The sequence below is a fragment of the Citrus sinensis genome, chromosome 4 (assembly GCF_022201045.2).
Source record: "Citrus sinensis cultivar Valencia sweet orange chromosome 4, DVS_A1.0, whole genome shotgun sequence".
In the NCBI taxonomy this organism is placed as follows: domain Eukaryota; kingdom Viridiplantae; phylum Streptophyta; class Magnoliopsida; order Sapindales; family Rutaceae; genus Citrus; species Citrus sinensis.
Window position 1 is genome coordinate 24,118,358 of NC_068559.1, and position 16,847 is coordinate 24,135,204.

Genomic DNA, 16,847 nt, shown 5'->3' on the forward strand with positions numbered 1-16,847 from the left:
ACCTTAACCCTCAACCTCAAAAGAAGAACTCAAAATGAGTTGTTGGCAATATTTTATAATAAAAGAATAAATATTTTTTGAATTGAATTATAATAGAATTGTTTTAATAATTTAAAAATAGAAAAATATCATATTTGGCCTTCTCATTTTATCTCCCCTGTCCCCACTTATTAATTAATCCTATTAAAAATGTTAAATAATCATTATTTCTTAATATACCCCATCTAATTTCCACTTTATCCTTATTATAATTGTGTTATCTTTTTTTCATACACCCGCATAAAATTTAAAAGAAAAACAGGTTTACAAAAAAAAAAAAATTGTATTTTGATCACAAATTCATTTCAAAGAGATTCCTACATCCCACTCTTAAAGCTCTAAATTAGCACAATTTACTTTGAAACATGAAAAGATTTATCATCCTCTATTGAACATTGCGGACTAATAATATTTGAGATCATCTAAGAAATTAAAAGAAATAAGGATTTTTAAAATTAAGTTATCTAAATTAAATATTTATGTAAGTGCACTTAAAAATTATTTATCATTTAAACTAATTTCAATGGCCAATGGCATGTAAAAGTGATTAGATAAGATTAAATGAGGGCTTCAAAATACTCTTAAAACTGTAGCAATTCTTGAAAACCATTCCAGGGGCCCAGAAAATGGCCCAGCCCAAAACTTCAACCGTCAATAACGGGAAAGATAAACAGACAGCAGCAAAGCCAGCAAACGGCAACAGCGCCCGCTTCCTCAGCATTATCCATTCGCCTTAGTAGCTCACACTCTTCAACTCTTTTAGCTCATGACTATTGATTGACTCATCCATTTTCTTCCTTCAAAACATCTCATTGTCTCTCAAACAAATGGATCCATTCACCCTTGCTGTGAAAGCTCATCATGTACATTTCACAAACAGTTTTTCCACAGAATCTTCAATCTCAAAACATCGACTCACAAAGTCACTTGGCATCCCAAAACCATCACCACCTCTCACATTCCTCACCAGAATAAGCGGCTTCCGTCACTTTAACTCTATCGACCTTCTTCGCAACTCTGGCTCCAAGGTTGTGGAAGGGTTGAGATTTGATGGGCCAGTGATGGATGTTGACGAGATAATGGACTGTGAAGAAGGCGATTTGGTGGTGGAGACTAGCATTACTCGTACTCTGCCTCCGGCTTTGACTCTTGAACATGGACTCGAGAGTATTTCTGAGGCTGTTAACAAGTTGAAGACGGACCCACCTAGCTCTTCTAGTGGAGTTTTAAGGTTTCAGGTACAACTGATAATGATTTACTTTCTACCCTGCATGGTTGTATCAGTATTTGTTGACTGCATTGTGCTTTGATATTATTTGATTAGTATTTTTATTTTCTTGATGTGATTGGAAATTAAAGTTGTATGAGGTTTCGGATCAGTGAACATATTCTTTAATCATTATCATTTAATCCGTTTGAAACTCTAGTTCCTAGCTGTTACATTGATGAAAATGTGAAGAACATGAAATTCTGTTGAGTGCGTTTTTAAGAATAATACTACTTGGGCCAAGTAGTATTCCAACCTTGTACATTCCAAGTGAAAATTACTTACCAGTCCATCCCACCATCCAACGGATGAATGCCACCTCAGTACTTGGAATGGCAAGGTTGTACTACATGAAGATGCAGTATCACTTGGTTTTTACCATCCAGTAACATGCTGGATGCATTTGTTAATATCCCCGTGAATTGAGAGATGTGGTTGTTAATTTGAAGGTTGCTGTTCCTCCAAGTGCAAAAGCTTTGGATTGGTTTTGTCGCCAACCAGAGTCGTCGGAAGTATTTCCTGTATTTTTCCTTTCCAGGGACATGGAGAATCCAACATCTAAATCACTGTATTTGAATCAGAACCGTGGAGTGTTTGGAATTGGAGCTGCTGTTTACTTTACTCATCCTGCTTGGTGTGACTCAGAAGAGAGGACTAAGCCCAAAAGGTTAATCATTTTTTAACCTTTTGCATTTTTTGCTCTATTTCTGATAATATTCTTGTGCTCTTACAATTTCTACCTTAAATTATTCTTTATGTGGTGAGCTGGTAAACTGATAAAAGTATGCAATTTGATAACTGTCGCTATTTTAGATAGCAAAATTAGTGGTTCATTTCATCTAAATTTCTTGTCTATTCGACATGGTTTTGTTCCTTACGTACTACAGAATAATTGTGTGGTTTATCTGCAGATATCTATCAACTAATCCAATCCCCATAACAACTTATGGTTTTATGGATATTAATTTCAATACTGAGCCATCTTGCATCAAACACGAGGCTGGTTCTTTTTACTTCTTTGTTCCTCAGGTAGATTTGCATTGTTCTACGTGTCTGTTTATGCAACTCTGTAATGTTTGCCTTCTAACCTTTCTGATCGTCCTCTCACTTTGATAAGGGTATATTCTTATTTTAGCTTGCATAAAGAGGTAAGGCAGTTGTACATTATTCTAAATTTCAAATTACTTGTTTTGACAGATTGAGCTAAGGGAGCTTGATGATATCTCTATCTTAGCAGCAACACTGGCATGGAGTAATGGTATGGTTTGTACATTTGAGCAGGCTATTCAATCATTTGAATCATCCTTCTGCCAGGTAATTTGTGGTTACTGTATCTGATTATGCTATTCTCTAATAATTTTGTTTTTTTTATTATATATATATATATATATATATATATAGACACACACACACACACACACACCACAAAGCAATTTGAGTTGAGACTATATTTAAAACCAGTTCAATATTGTCTCTTGGTGATTTTCATAACTAACTTAATGTTGACCTTAGTCTCTTGCCTAGATGATACCAAATGCATTTATATCTTATGAATCATTGCTTGTACTTATGCTTGTAATTTTGAGCTTGTTATTTCTAGATGTTCTTCTAACATTAAGATTGTTCTCTGTGCCATATTTTAGAAATACCGGGCTTTATTGAGTCCTGTAAGCAGATGAGATGCCACAAGCCTTATGCTGTTGGCTACTCAACAATTCTATCTGAAAGCATTGTTCGTACCTCTGCAGAACCTGCTAACTTTTCAGATATCATAATTCTAGTATTCTACAAATCTTGATTCAGACCTTAATTTATCCACAAACAAAATTCAGAATTCATAATATTATTCATATTTTTCACTTTTTGTTGTTAAAGTTGCACAAAATTATTTTAATTATTAGTGAGTTAACCTTTTTGTCGTATTTCAGGTCAGTAGTCATTTCTGTTCCTCTACAGAGAGATACAACCCCAGATATGTAAGATCTGCTCTCACAAAGTTCAACATGATGGAGGATAAAACTGTCCAAATGGTACAATTTATTGGTTTACTTTTATAGAATTTAGGTCACTAGTTAACTTGAATAATACTTTTATCATTTTTATTTATATCCCCTGCTCATTCCCTAGAATGGAGGAAACTAACTGGGCTGAGTTCAGTCTCAGATCATAAATTTCAAAACCACTACAGTGGTACTTGGCTCCCTTCTTGTCTCCTGATGTCCATTTTGATGCCAAGACCTTGATTTAAAAATTCTATGAAGGCAGTGTTTTGTGTGGATCCCATCAAAGTAGGTCCTAGGATGGTGATCTAGACAGAATGCATGCCTCAAACGTATTATGTGAAGAAGCCTCATTGCAAGATTCCAATTGGAAAACTTGCACTAAAGACTCTTAAGATTTCTACTGCTTTATCTGATGATGTCCATTCCACACTCTACCTTTGGATTTTCTCTCCATTTTTCCCTTTCTCTGTAAGATTCTTCTTTTTGTTTTAAGTTGACCTCCTTCGTTTTGACAATTTCATTACTTTGACCTAGTTGTTCCATGATCTACTGATGCTTTCTGCCAGTGTAGGCCATATGTATCATTGAATGGTTACTGTAATCGGTACTTTTAATATTTTGGTATATCAGTTACCTTTTTCTATTTAGTTACTTTCTATGGTGTTGATGTCTGTAAGTACTTCATAATCTGATCATTATCTAACTTTTCTTAGAAAGATAATAAATATTTTTCAGATTGGCTTCACAAATTCTACATATTTATTTGTCAACTTTATAGCTGTTCTATGACTGACTGATATAACTTTGCAGGTATGCATGAATGCCATCACATTGGGCAGAAGGGATTTTGGTTGTGATTTCATGGAAATGGTATCTTCTTTCTCCTGGTAATTGTTCATCCTTGATTTTACTTTACTGGATTTTCACTAAATGTAATGGAATAACCTAGGCACTGAATATTCTGGTTCTGGTTCAAGGTTAATGCCCTTATTAGATTTTGAGTTTAACCTGTAATCTTATGTGCAAAATTCTCTTGCAGAGAGAGGCTCCATTTTCCTTCCAGTTCTCTTTCAGATTTTCACCAACCCTTGGTGTTGCTAATAACATGGTATGGAACTATGACCTTGTGATATTTGTAATGCAGTTAAAATATCATGAGGTTAAGCTATCAATCTACTGCTGTATGTTGACTATGAATATAAGTTTTGAATTATCATTTAACAATGTAGGTTTCCGAAAAGAGAGGACAGCCCTTGATGATCTACTGTGATTTTAATGTTTGATAATCAAAAGTAATCATATTCTTATCAACTTAATGGGCCCAAAACATTTTACTTAAAACCAAATATCCCAATAAGCATTATTTGGACTAATTACCAGCTGATGCTGATATCAAAATCTTATGAAAATGTTTGAAAGAAAAATTTTGGTGATAATTGTTCAAATAATTCTAATTACCAGCTGATGCTGATATCAAAATCTTATGAAATGTTTGAAAGAAAAATTTTGGTGATAATTGTTCAAGCTGTATCTCTTGACACTTTGATGATAATTGTTCAAGCTGTATCTCTTTTGTCATTTTGATGATAATTGTTCAAGCTGTATCTCTTTTGTCATTTTGATGGTAATTGTCGGTATCTCTTTTGTCATTTTGATGGTAATTGTCGGTATCTCTTTTGTCTAGCAGTTGGATAATGCCATTGGAATGAATTACTCCTTAGGAGATCATGTTAATATCAATGCTGTTTGGGCTTCGCTTTTGATTGAAGAATGTTCTCGTCTTGGTTTGACGGTAGGTTTAAGCATTTAATGTCCTTTGAATTTCTGTTTTGCTAAATGCTTCTGATTATTTCCGTGTTCCAGTATTTTTGTATAGCTCCAGGTTCAAGATCATCTCCTCTTGCTGTTGCTGCTTCCACTCATCCCCTAATAACATGTATTGCTTGCTATGATGAACGCTCACTTGCTTTTCATGCTCTTGGTTATGCAAGAGGATCTCACAGACCTGCTGTGATTATTACTTCATCAGGCACTGCAGTTTCAAATCTTCTTCCGGCTGTGAGTTTCATTGACTGTGTATAAACTTTTAAATCTATAATCACATAATTCCTATGGATGCTTAATCTATGAAATTCTCTCCACATACTCCTCATGCCACCCCCATTTCTTTCAGTTTATGTGCCTAGGTTACATTTTATGTTTGTTATTTTCTACTTATATTCTCTTCATGAATGCTGCCTGCAAAAATCAAATTGAGGACTGAATAAAAATCACCATTTCTTTTTTTTTTTTTTTTCCTTTTTTGGGGATTGGAAACAGAATTTATTTTTATGTACATTGTTCTTACAAAGGTCGACCAGATGGCTGCTGGAGTAGCAAAAATATCTTTACCTAGGAAACAATATAATAGAAAATGTCAGAAACGCCAGCCACTGCAACTATAGCTTCCTAGGAAACCAGACAGCTTTATAAACCTGACCAAGAATGTTGAGAACACTATACTGAAAGGGCAAGTCTTCTGCTCCTTACATGGTCCTCCCTGCTCCGGCAGGGGCAACAGTATCATGAACCTTGAAAACTAGATCAGTCAACATCTGTTCCCTTTTTAGTTGCTTCTCATGTAACAATAGTAGCTGCCCCGTATCATTTTTCGTGTACATATTGGGGACATCAATACATCTTCAATGATCACCTCGACCTTTAGTTATCACACTAAAATTTTTAATAGTTTTATGTTTATATTTTTGTTAGCCTATATTCAACTTTTCTTCTGGGTAGGATCCATCTTGCAAATTCCAGGTTGTATAATAGAACTTCACAATGTCATACTTTCTGTTTATGCTTTTGAAATGTTCAGTCCATCCTATCTATCATATATGTTTAATGTGGATTACTTATAATACATAGGTTGTGGAAGCCAGTCAGGATTTTGTGCCAGTTCTATTGCTTACGGCAGATCGTCCGCCAGAGCTTCAGGATGCTGGGGCTAACCAAGCAATCAATCAGGTAGACAATGATCTACTTCAATCAGAAGCTACAAAAGTGATGTTAATTTTTTTTTCACCACGATGGGTCGTCTCCCCAATTACTAACTAAATTTTGCATGTACTTTTGAATTTGTATTTGTAAACTTACAGACCACAGTTTTTAATTTGTAATTAGGTAAATCATTTTGGCTCTTTTGTAAGGTTCTTCTTCAGTCTTCCTGCACCCACTGATCAGATTCCTGCACGAATGATACTTACCACGCTCGACGCTGCTGTGCATTGGGCTACCTCATCGCCTTATGGTCCTGTTCATATCAACTGCCCTTTCAGGGAGCCACTGGATAATAGTCCAAAACACTGGATGTCTAGTTGTTTGAAAGGATTAGATATTTGGACGTCTAGCATTGAACCATTCACTAAATATATTCAAGTGCAACACTCTCACGCATGCAAGAGTTATACTTATGGCCAAATGGCAGAAGTTCTGGAACTAGTTCAAGGTGTTAACAAAGGGCTTCTTCTGGTTGGTGCGGTCCATAATGAGGATGAGATATGGGCAGTTCTTCACTTGGCTAGACACATTCGATGGCCTGTTGTAGCTGACATTTTGTCAGGATTACGATTGAGAAAACTCTTGGCTTCCTTTCTTGAGACTGAACAAAATATCTTATTTCTTGACCATCTTGATCATGCTCTGCTTTCAGAATCTGTCAAGGACTGGATACAGTTTGATGTAATTATTCAGGTATAACCTCACTTTCAATGCTTTTACTAAATTTGTTGCTTCTGGCGTTGGTGCAAAACAACTTTTGTCACCATTTGAGAAGTCTGGAATGCAGTTGTTGCCATGTGATGGCAGCATTACAGAGATATGTAATATTGTAAATCAGTACTGGCGGAAAAGAGTAAAGATCGACAAAATATACAAAGAAGCAGTAAAAATAATCTTTATAGCATACAGGAGATATATAGCTGGGAAAAAAAAAAACCCAAGTTGAACTAGAAAAATTAATGATGTTCTATGGATTTGCCAGGTTATATGGATTAATATGAAGAGGCAACAAATAAATGTTTATATTCAATTTTCACATATGATGTAAAGCAATGAAGGCTTCTTGTAATTATGGCTTCATACTGTGTTGAGCTAAGTATGTGAATATTGAACTAATTGTAAATACTCTCTCCTGAGCATACCATATGTGGACAATGTTCTAGGACTTTAAACAAACCATATTATCTGTTTGAACCATGCTAAGATAACATAAGAAGGCATGGTACTGTGATGAAAGATGTTATATCATCTAAACTCTGCTGTATATACTAGCTAGATATCAGTAGACGTTTTCTTTTTGTTGATTGTGTTTTTCTCAATTATGAACAGATTGGAAGTCGGATTACAAGTAAAAGGATTTCTCAGATGATAGAGGAATGTTTTCCATGCACATACATCTTGGTTGACAATCATCCATGTCGTCATGATCCTTCCCATTCTGTAACTCACAGGATCCAGAGCACAATTGTCCAATTTGTGGATTTTTTGCTTAAAGTTCAAGTTCCACATAGGAGTAGCAAATGGTGCAGCTTTCTACGAGCACTTGATATGATGGTATCTCATCTCATCTTATGAAGCTCTCCTTGTAATTTTTAGGTATTTGGAGATAATTTTTTTTTCTTTTTTTCACCCATCTCCTAATTTCCCAATTTGATTTGTCTCAGTGGTGCACTTGTTGTACATAAATCTAGAAATGTGGTTTGAAATTTATACCTATGCATAGCTAAAGCCAGTTCGATCCTGATTTTAAAAGTTTATGTGCAACTAGAATGTGCTCCAACATTTCAGTTAGTCATCATTTAATTTAATCATTGCTTTCTGCAGACAGTGTGTGTATTTAATTTGTCAGTGATACATTGATGCTTTTGCAATAAATGTATACATTTATTCTCAAGCTCTGATTTGACACAAATTGTTCTAAACTCTAAATGATGTGCCTCCTTATTACCGTTTTGAGTTAGCTTAGATATTAAAGTTTTATAATTGGTGTGGATGATTAAAGCTATTGTTTTTATGTAAAATAAAATTCATCTGACTTGGAGGGATTGAAATTGCTTTCTTGTTTAGTGATGAGCTGGAGGCTTTCAGATCCCAATATGTTTCTTCCACCTATAGTTGTGCCTCTGTAAGTTTACTTGTGCTTTCTCGCAGGTTGCATCAGAGATATCATTTCAAATTTGCACTGACTACTCCTTGACTGAACCTCATGTGGCACATGAACTTTCCAGAGCATTGACATCTAATTCTGCACTTTTTGTTGGGAACAGCATGGCAATACGAGATGTAGATATGTATGGACGTAATTGGACAACTTGTACTCGTACTGTTGCAGATATAATGCTAAACTCAGAATTTCCTCAGCAATGGATAAGGGTGGCTGGAAATAGGGGAGCTAGTGGTATTGATGGTTTGCTTAGCACAGCTATTGGTTTTGCTGTAGGATGTAATAAACACGTAAGTATCCTATGTGCCTATGTTTATTCAATCAATTGTGTTGTTAGTTATCTTTCTCATCCTTTCCATCATCATATCTCAACCTTCCCCCAAAACTGAAAAACATGTCCAAACCTGCATTTGTTCATAGAAACGTATGCAGTTTGGACAAAAGACCTTGGCAAGCCTAAAATTATATTAGGACTTCCTCCTTACCCCTATTTCGCTCTGCTAGTGGGAGAAATTAATTGCAAAAGTTCTTCTATTCGGTGAATATGAACTTCTTGCAGTCATTATTGGTGGGTGTTTATTCCATCTTAAATTTCTAGTTTATATAAAATGATATACGTTTTATGATTTTATAATCATGTTTAGGTACTGTGCGTAGTTGGAGATATTTCTTTCCTTCATGATACAAATGGTTTGGCAATATTGAAACAGAGGTATGATTTTTCGCTTTTCAAACTTATGATTGTATGTTCTAGCATTTGGCTGATCTTTGAAGTTAGCATTGTTATAAATAGTTTTGCTTCCTTAGGAGGTTAATAGTCTACCTGACTGACTAGCTAATAAATTTTGGCCTTCTGATGAAACCTAGACTATGCTGCTCTAAGATTTTGAAGGTTTATTTTGTTTGAAGGATGAAGCGGAAACCGATTCTGATGCTTGTGATGAACAATCATGGGGGTGCAATCTTCAGCCTTCTTCCAATTGCAGATAGAACTGAACCAAGAATATTGGATCAGTATTTCTACACCACCCATAACATTTCCATCCAAAATCTATGTTTGGCGCATGGGTAATATTCAGTATATGTTATGTATTTTTTCTCAATAATCATATAATCATCACACATCTCTTTTATTTGTCTCTTATTTCTCGTGTTTTCTTTTCTGTGTGTGTCTTGTACTTGATCTATTATAAATGGCTCCATATAGTCATCATAAGTTCCAAAATTTGGTATAATTTTGTGTCATGGAAACAAAGGAGCATTTGCAAAAGATTGAGACCTAACAAACGGCATGTTATATTGAAGTATTTTATTTAATTTTTAATTTTCTTAAAATGAGAGGAATGAGATAATCCAAAATATACCATATAACTCTCCCCCCATCCCCCCCCCCCCCCCCCCCCCAAAATTTTTCTTGTTTGAAAGTAAGCATATTACTTATCTAATTCTACTAGTTTTATTGATTCTTCTATATGTTATGCTTCCTCTCTGTAGAAAAATCTTTATATGTTGCTGGGTTCATTCATTTCTTTGATAAATATCATAATTTTCGATAAATGAATGAAGATCATGAGAGAATTAATAATTCTGTAAAATTGTAGCGTGGAAAATCAGAGGGAAGTATAACATTGAAAATTCAGCCTTAGCAAAAGCTTTATTTTAATTAACCAGCAGAAATGGATTTCCTTGAGATGCCAAAAGCTGATATTGGCTTAGTATCCATGCGTGAGTGATATTAAGGAGTAAATTGCCACAAAATAGAAGCAGAAAAACAAATGGGTGCCCTTGGAGTTATCAATAGGCCAGTAAAATTGAGAAAACAAGAAAAGTTAGAATGAAAAATACATTCACCTGCAGGAAGAGAGGTAGCGTTAGTGTTGGATAAAAGAGATCTTTCCATTAGAGGTGTTTTATCAAGTGAAAATGAAACCAATAATTGAAGTAGCTGGTGGATTAGCTTGAAGCTACTTCAATAAAAGAATTAAATGCAGGAGAATGTTTGAGACTGTTGAGAGGAGGAAATATTGTGGTTTCAGTGACAAAATGAGCCTACATAAATATTCATGGCAGCAAGGCCTTGTTTCATCTTTCTTGAGTAATTAGGCTGAGACTCTCTTTTCTTCTATATTCAGAAAAAGATTCAACCATGTTTTTCCTAAACATATGGGCCAAGTTTTTCAGGTACCATTCGATAAATTTTTATTGCAAGGAAGACCAATTAAGCTGTTGTTTTCGGTTTGTTTTTTGCAGTAACATATTAGCTTCAGAACTGTTTTCAATTTACCTGTAGTTAATTGTAATTCAGAGTACGAATATCCAAAAGTAAAACAGAAGTCCTTGGCATTTCCTTTAAAAACACTGAAGGAAAAAGTACTGAATATGCAGTTTAAATCACGTACAAGTGAAGACAAAAGTAGAACTTGAAGAGGCTTTATCCATGTCCCAGCATCTCGGGACGGATCGTGTCATTGAAGTTGAGAGCTGCATTGATGCCAATGCCACATTCCACAGGTTGTTTGGTTCTACTTCTTTGTGATCTATAACCTGTTTTATGTTTAAGATGTCATTACCTGTGCACTATATTGACAAGTTCATGGTCCTTTTCTCAGTATGTTAAGAAAATTTGCACGCCAATCAGCAGATCATACTTTGAACGTCCTTTCACAGTTTTCTGTTCCAGATACTATTTCATGTAGTCTCTCTATTTGTAAGATCTGTAGAATGGAATATTCTCTGTATAGGTGAGGTCTTCACTGCAAAGAATATTTTTTTAAATCTTAACGTTGCTAATATTTGGTGTAATTAGATGTCTTTCAATTTTATTTGGGACAGGATTCAACTTTGCGCACTTCCTACGTCAAGTTATATCGATCATAATCGAAGTAGATTCTGTAGAGAAGGTTTTATTTTATCGTTGTATCTTGAAGATGGGAGTGTCGGGTATGGTGAGGTTAGGTTTCATTGGATTCCTTTTTCGATGGTTTCTCTTATTCAAAGATCACATATGTGCTGAGCCAGTGAAGCGATGATTATTACAAAATACTTCTCATACATATTCCTATCTTTTCATTTTAACTTTTGTGTTTATTACAACATATTTCTCATACATATTCCTTGTTGCTTTATTTTTGTACTATTTTCCATATCGGAACATTTATTTGTCCATTGTCACTTGCATTTAAAAGGTTGCACCTCTTGAAATCCACAAGGAAAACCTGCTGGATGCAGAAGAGCAACTTCGCTTTCTTCTTCATTTTATGACAGGAGCTAAAATCAGTTATTTTCTACCTCTGCTGAAGGGCTCATTTTCTTCATGGATATGGAGCACATTAGGAATACCTGTAGGTTCATATATCCTTTTCTTTCTTTCTTTTTGTTTTTAATTGTTTTGAGTGGTTAAATTCTTCTTTGCCGTACAGGCATGTGAAATATTTCCGAGTGTCAGATGTGGTTTGGAAATGGCTATCCTCAATGCCATTGCAGTAAAACATGGTTCCAGTTTCTTGAACATTCTCTATCCCCTGACAGAAATAGATGAAGAAATATCTAAACGGTCAACAAGTATAAAGATATGCGCCCTCATTGATTCGAATAAATCTCCTGTGGAGGTTGCTAGCATTGCCACCACTCTTGTGGAAGAAGGGTTCACTGCAATCAAACTCAAAGTATGACAACCTAACAGAATTATAGCGCTAAATTTACTGATGTTCTCTACTTTGTTTCTTACTTTATGCTTCTCTTTTGTCTATATTATTATGATTATTATTATTTTCATTTCATTTTGCTGATTCAATACTTAGTTGACCATTAAAGCTGGGATTTAATGAGTTATTATTTGCAAGAGGTTGCACGCCGGGCAGATCCCATTAAAGATGCAGAAGTTATACAAGAAGTAAGAAAGAAGGTTGGTCACAGGATTGAACTCCGTGTGGATGCCAATCGTAACTGGACCTATCAAGAAGCTCTTGAATTTGGTTTCTTAGTTAAAGATTGTGACTTGCAATATATTGAGGTATAATCCATTGTAACTGGTAAAATTAGTGTTCTAGCCATTCTAAATATACATTTAGTAACCTTTCTTCATAAATTTTTGGTAGTCACATAATTAGTAAAATGTCCACATTTTTTTTCTGATGCACATTTAATTGCTTTTAAGTGAAGCTTCACCTTAAGGAGTTCCAATTTTTCAGGAGCCTGTTCAGAATGAAGAGGATATTATAAAGTACTGTGAAGAAAGCGGCTTGCCTGTAGCGTTGGATGAAACCATTGACAAATTCCAAAAAGATCCTCTTAATATGCTTGAGAAGTATGCTCACCCAGGAATAGTTGCTATTGTAAGTGATGGAAGATCTCCAGTGATTTAACCAGTAGGGCTTGTATCATTTAGTCTTTGATCCTCACTTTGTTGGTACATCCTTATAAATATGTGATTCTTTCTAAGATGCAGGAATCACTTCGTAAACTCTATAAAGAATGTTTTCCTGACAAAATAAGCCCAATCAGATTATCAGTTGAGAAAGTTGTGTTAGAATATGGCCTTTATCCTGTCATGCAAGTATCAATTAACAGATAAATTCATTTTTGCACGAACCTTTAACTTTTTAATGGTGGTCTCCAGCCATCAATGGTTTCAGACTGCCATATGCTATTCGTTGTTGTAGTCATTGTTGTGATTATCGGCATTATATTGCAATTAGCTTGGAGTTCATAATGGTTATTTGCTGCTGAAACATTGCATTTTCATATTTGGAATCTACACCATCTACTCATGATTATAGGTAATGTAAAAGTTCTGTCATGATATACCTTTCTCTGCGGTTGTATTTTTAATCTCATTCTTCTGGAGCAAATGTATTTTAAATTGCATATTTTCTGGGCAGTAGATTGACAGTGTTGTGCTGATCTCAATATTTATGGTTTTTATTCAGGTGATCAAACCAAGTGTCATTGGTGGATTTGAAAATGCAGGATTAATTGCAAGATGGGCCCAGCGACATGGGAAGATGGCTGTTGTCAGTGCTGCCTTTGAAAGTGGTCTAGGTTTGTCAGCATATATCATATTTTCTAGCTATCTGGAGCTGCAGAATGCATATTTATGCAAAGTGATGAATCGTGAACTGTGCCCCCCTGTAGCCCAAGGTCTTGGAACTTATCAGTGGCTTAAAGAAGACATAACAACTGATCCTATCAGTATTTGTCATAATTCGTGTAGTGGCTTTGTAGAAGCATCTGTTGCTAAAGCTACCCACATCCTGCAGAACTTACAAATTAATAATGACGTTATATGTAAAACTTCCATGGAGGAGCAAGTTTTGAGATACCAATTGAATGTGAATTCAAAGGATTTCTGCAGTTTCATCAAAGTGCAAGAGATTGGACAAAGAATTGATGTAAGCAAAGAAATTTCATTTATTTATTTATTGTTCTTTGGTTACCACGCACCCATCCCATCCTACCTTAAATTAAACTAATCCCCTCCAAGGTTGGTGTGAGGGGGAGAACCCTTGACCTCTTGCTTCCACCGTAAGAGTCCAAAAGAATTGGGCTGTCCCCTTTGGGACTAGCGGAGAATGTTACTAGGTTTGTATTTTTCCCCTTTATTATTTCTACTATAAGAGCATGTTCGCTCATCTTTTAGTGGTGTACCATGATACTTGTATTCTTTTTGCCATGATGAACAGAAATACTCAGTGATGCTAAAATTCTAACTGTCGATACCTTCCTTAAATGTATTGTTCAATTGATTGGTTTTTTTAATTTAAATAATAGTGAGGAAATTATATTGGTCGCGTGCTTGCAAAGATTTGCAAACGTGTGCATATTTTACTTTCATTTGAAATTGGTTTCAAAAAACACAAACCAAGCACATATTTTTCGCATGATGGGATGATTTGTTTACCTGTGGCATGTTCAATTTTTATGCCATGAAATCTCATATTATTGTTCTATTATGTATTTGACTGTATAATTTTGTTTGAAGTTATAGTTGAAAAAGTTCTATGCCATTGTTAAAGATAGCTTCCATTTGCTTTAGCAAGTATCTTTGTAGACTGGTTCAGCAAATTTAATTATGCTCAATCCACTATCCATGTACAGATACAGGATAACATACTTCTGTTTCTCCATGGCTTTCTTGGAACTGGTGAAGAATGGATTCCTATTATGAAGGCCGTCTCAGGATCAGCAAGATGCATCTCAATTGATCTCCCTGGTCATGGGGGATCAAAGATGCAAAATCATGTTGCTAAAGCCACACAGGAAATAACTACTAAAGCCACACAGGAAATAACTACTAAAGCCACACAGGAAATAACTTTGTCAATAGACGTCATTGCGGACGTACTATATAAGCTGATTGAACAGATTACTCCTGGAAAAGTTACTCTAGTTGGGTATTCTATGGGAGCAAGAATTGCCTTGTATATGGCCCTGAGATTCAGTGATAAGGTACATTTCCAATGCTTCAAATCTTAAGTCGCTGTGAGTTTTTGTTGTCTGGCGAAGTAACAACTTATAATGCAGATCAAAGGAACCGTTATAATATCTGGAAGCCCAGGGCTACGAGATAATATAGCAAGAAAAATTCGTAGGGCTGAAGATGATTCTAGAGCGTGCGCCCTTGTCACTCATGGTCTGCAAGTCTTTCTAGATACCTGGTATACTGGGGAGCTCTGGGAAAGGTAGTTGCTTAGTTTTTCTTTGTTAAATTCTTGAGATTTCTGTGCTTGCACAAGTAATTGCGAGAAAAATCTTCTGCTATTAACAGCTTGAGAAGCCATCCCCATTTTAATCGAATAGTTGCCAGCCGCTTGTTGCATGAAGATGTGCAGAGTCTTTCAAAAGCTCTGTCAGATTTAAGTGTTGGGAGACAGCCGTAAGCATGTTAATATTTCAGTATTTCTTTTCATTTTACCATTCTATGAATATATTCTACTTTTATTAGAGGGATGAAAATCTGATCTGCTTAGGAATTATAGTGTTTGCAGGCTATCTTTGTAAAAGATATTATCCAGTCAAAGAACCAAGTGTATAAAATTTTTGTGTACCATAAATCTTTGCACATTGTGCTACTTGTCTGAGACAGTCTCAAAGTCTAGAAGTGTTTTCGTTTCATTTGATTCTTCCTCTAAGGTCCTATCAACAATATGAAGGGGATTTTCTCCCATTAAAAAAATTGGCATGTTGATTGCCGAAGGACATGACACTTTTTCCCACCCATTACTTAGTCCATTTTCCTTATTTTTCTGTTTCTTTCCGTGATAGGCCATTGTGGGAAGATTTGAAGCTATGCAGCACACCTCTCTTGATTGTTGTCGGAGAGAAAGATAAGAAATTCAAGTCAATTGCTGAAAAAATGTGCTATGAACTTAGCCATGACGAAAAGGGTAGTGATGATCTGAGGAATCAGATTTATGAGATGGTTGAAATCCCCAATTGCGGCCATGCTGTCCATCTGGAGAATCCTCTGCCCGTTATCCGTGCTGTGAGACAGTTTCTGACCAGAGTAAATCAGAATTCAACTTCGAATCCAGAGTCCAATGGATAGAAAGATTGTGTCATGCTACATGCTACATGCAATATGCAACAGCTATCTTAAGAAATTCATATCCATATGGGTGAAGTGTCGCTGCATGCTTCAGAGCTGGGCAGTTTCCAGAACAAACCTTTTCCAACTCCGGGGACCTGGTACTCTCATGATGCTTAGAATGCCCCCCATTAATAAGAGCAATAATGCAACTTGTTTGAACGTTACTAAGTGATGCTTATTGAAATTTGTTTGCGGTTATTTCATTACTCTTTTTCTTATAAATCAAAGCAACACAGTTGCTTTTTGAAAATACATGCAAAACATATTTGCATCGGATATTTAGGACGAGAAGTCTACGGATTCAACTGTGCTGCTGCAGGACAAATATCAAACCATGCCATGGAAACGCCGTAAAATATTCAATTAATCTGTTGGATTCAAAGAATGAGCTAAGTGCAAGTCGCCGGATATAATAAATAAAATAAGGTAAATACGTTTCTGCAGGATTTTGATTGGTACAATGACTATCTATATAAATGAAAAAACCGTCTTTAAACCTTCGAAAGTAAAAAAATTTAGTTGACAAACAAATATGAAAAGTATTTGTGATACCCCAGTTGTAGACTTCTTTTTTGCAATTGCCAACAGTGTTGTCAAAAATTTTATTCGTACATAAATCATACTCATACCAAATCAAATTTCGTGCATTTATTTATTTTTGTCTTTAAAAATCAACCATAAGCAGCCGTTGGAACTTGGAACAACACCAACTACTTGTAAGTGTCAATCTTCTGCCATATTGCATTT

The 16,847-nt window shown here is 35.4% G+C and overlaps 1 protein-coding gene across 8 annotated transcripts; it reads left to right on the plus strand.

The window, feature by feature from the left end:
- Positions 1–736: 736 nt before the first annotated feature.
- On the plus strand, positions 737–16,391 carry LOC102608540 (protein PHYLLO, chloroplastic). 8 transcript variants are annotated; one of them, XM_052439631.1, is made up of 28 exons: positions 737–1,277; positions 1,756–1,973; positions 2,218–2,335; positions 2,504–2,620; positions 3,235–3,336; positions 4,120–4,179; positions 4,349–4,417; positions 4,994–5,101; positions 5,173–5,367; positions 6,217–6,315; positions 6,472–7,041; positions 7,678–7,902; positions 8,500–8,802; positions 9,157–9,224; positions 9,422–9,580; positions 10,898–11,023; positions 11,122–11,253; positions 11,345–11,462; positions 11,698–11,853; positions 11,932–12,177; positions 12,357–12,524; positions 12,703–12,846; positions 13,441–13,902; positions 14,609–14,756; positions 14,805–14,959; positions 15,035–15,192; positions 15,279–15,386; positions 15,776–16,391. In XM_052439631.1, the coding sequence occupies exons 1-28, from the start codon at positions 867–869 to the stop codon at positions 16,056–16,058; spliced, it is 5,226 nt and encodes a 1,741-aa protein (XP_052295591.1). In that variant the 5' UTR covers positions 737–866; the 3' UTR covers positions 16,059–16,391. The 8 variants fall into 8 exon arrangements, with proteins under 8 accessions (XP_052295591.1, XP_006484287.2, XP_006484288.2 ...); XM_006484224.3 differs by having other exon boundaries at positions 14,609–14,959; XM_006484225.3 differs by having other exon boundaries at positions 4,997–5,101; positions 14,609–14,959.
- The last annotated feature ends 456 nt before the right edge of the window (positions 16,392–16,847 follow it).

What these genes read in the sequence shown, in the direction of transcription:
- LOC102608540 (XM_006484224.3), top strand. Translation starts at nt 867, where the DNA reads ATGGATCCATTCACCCTTGCTGTGAAAGCTCATCATGTACATTTCACA. An exon ending in TTTCAAATCTTCTTCCGGCT is followed by an intron (nt 5,368 to 6,216) that starts GTGAGTTTCATT and finishes TATAATACATAG; the next exon opens with GTTGTGGAAGCCAGTCAGGA. An exon ending in TACGAGCACTTGATATGATG is followed by an intron (nt 7,903 to 8,499) that starts GTATCTCATCTC and finishes GCTTTCTCGCAG; the next exon opens with GTTGCATCAGAGATATCATT.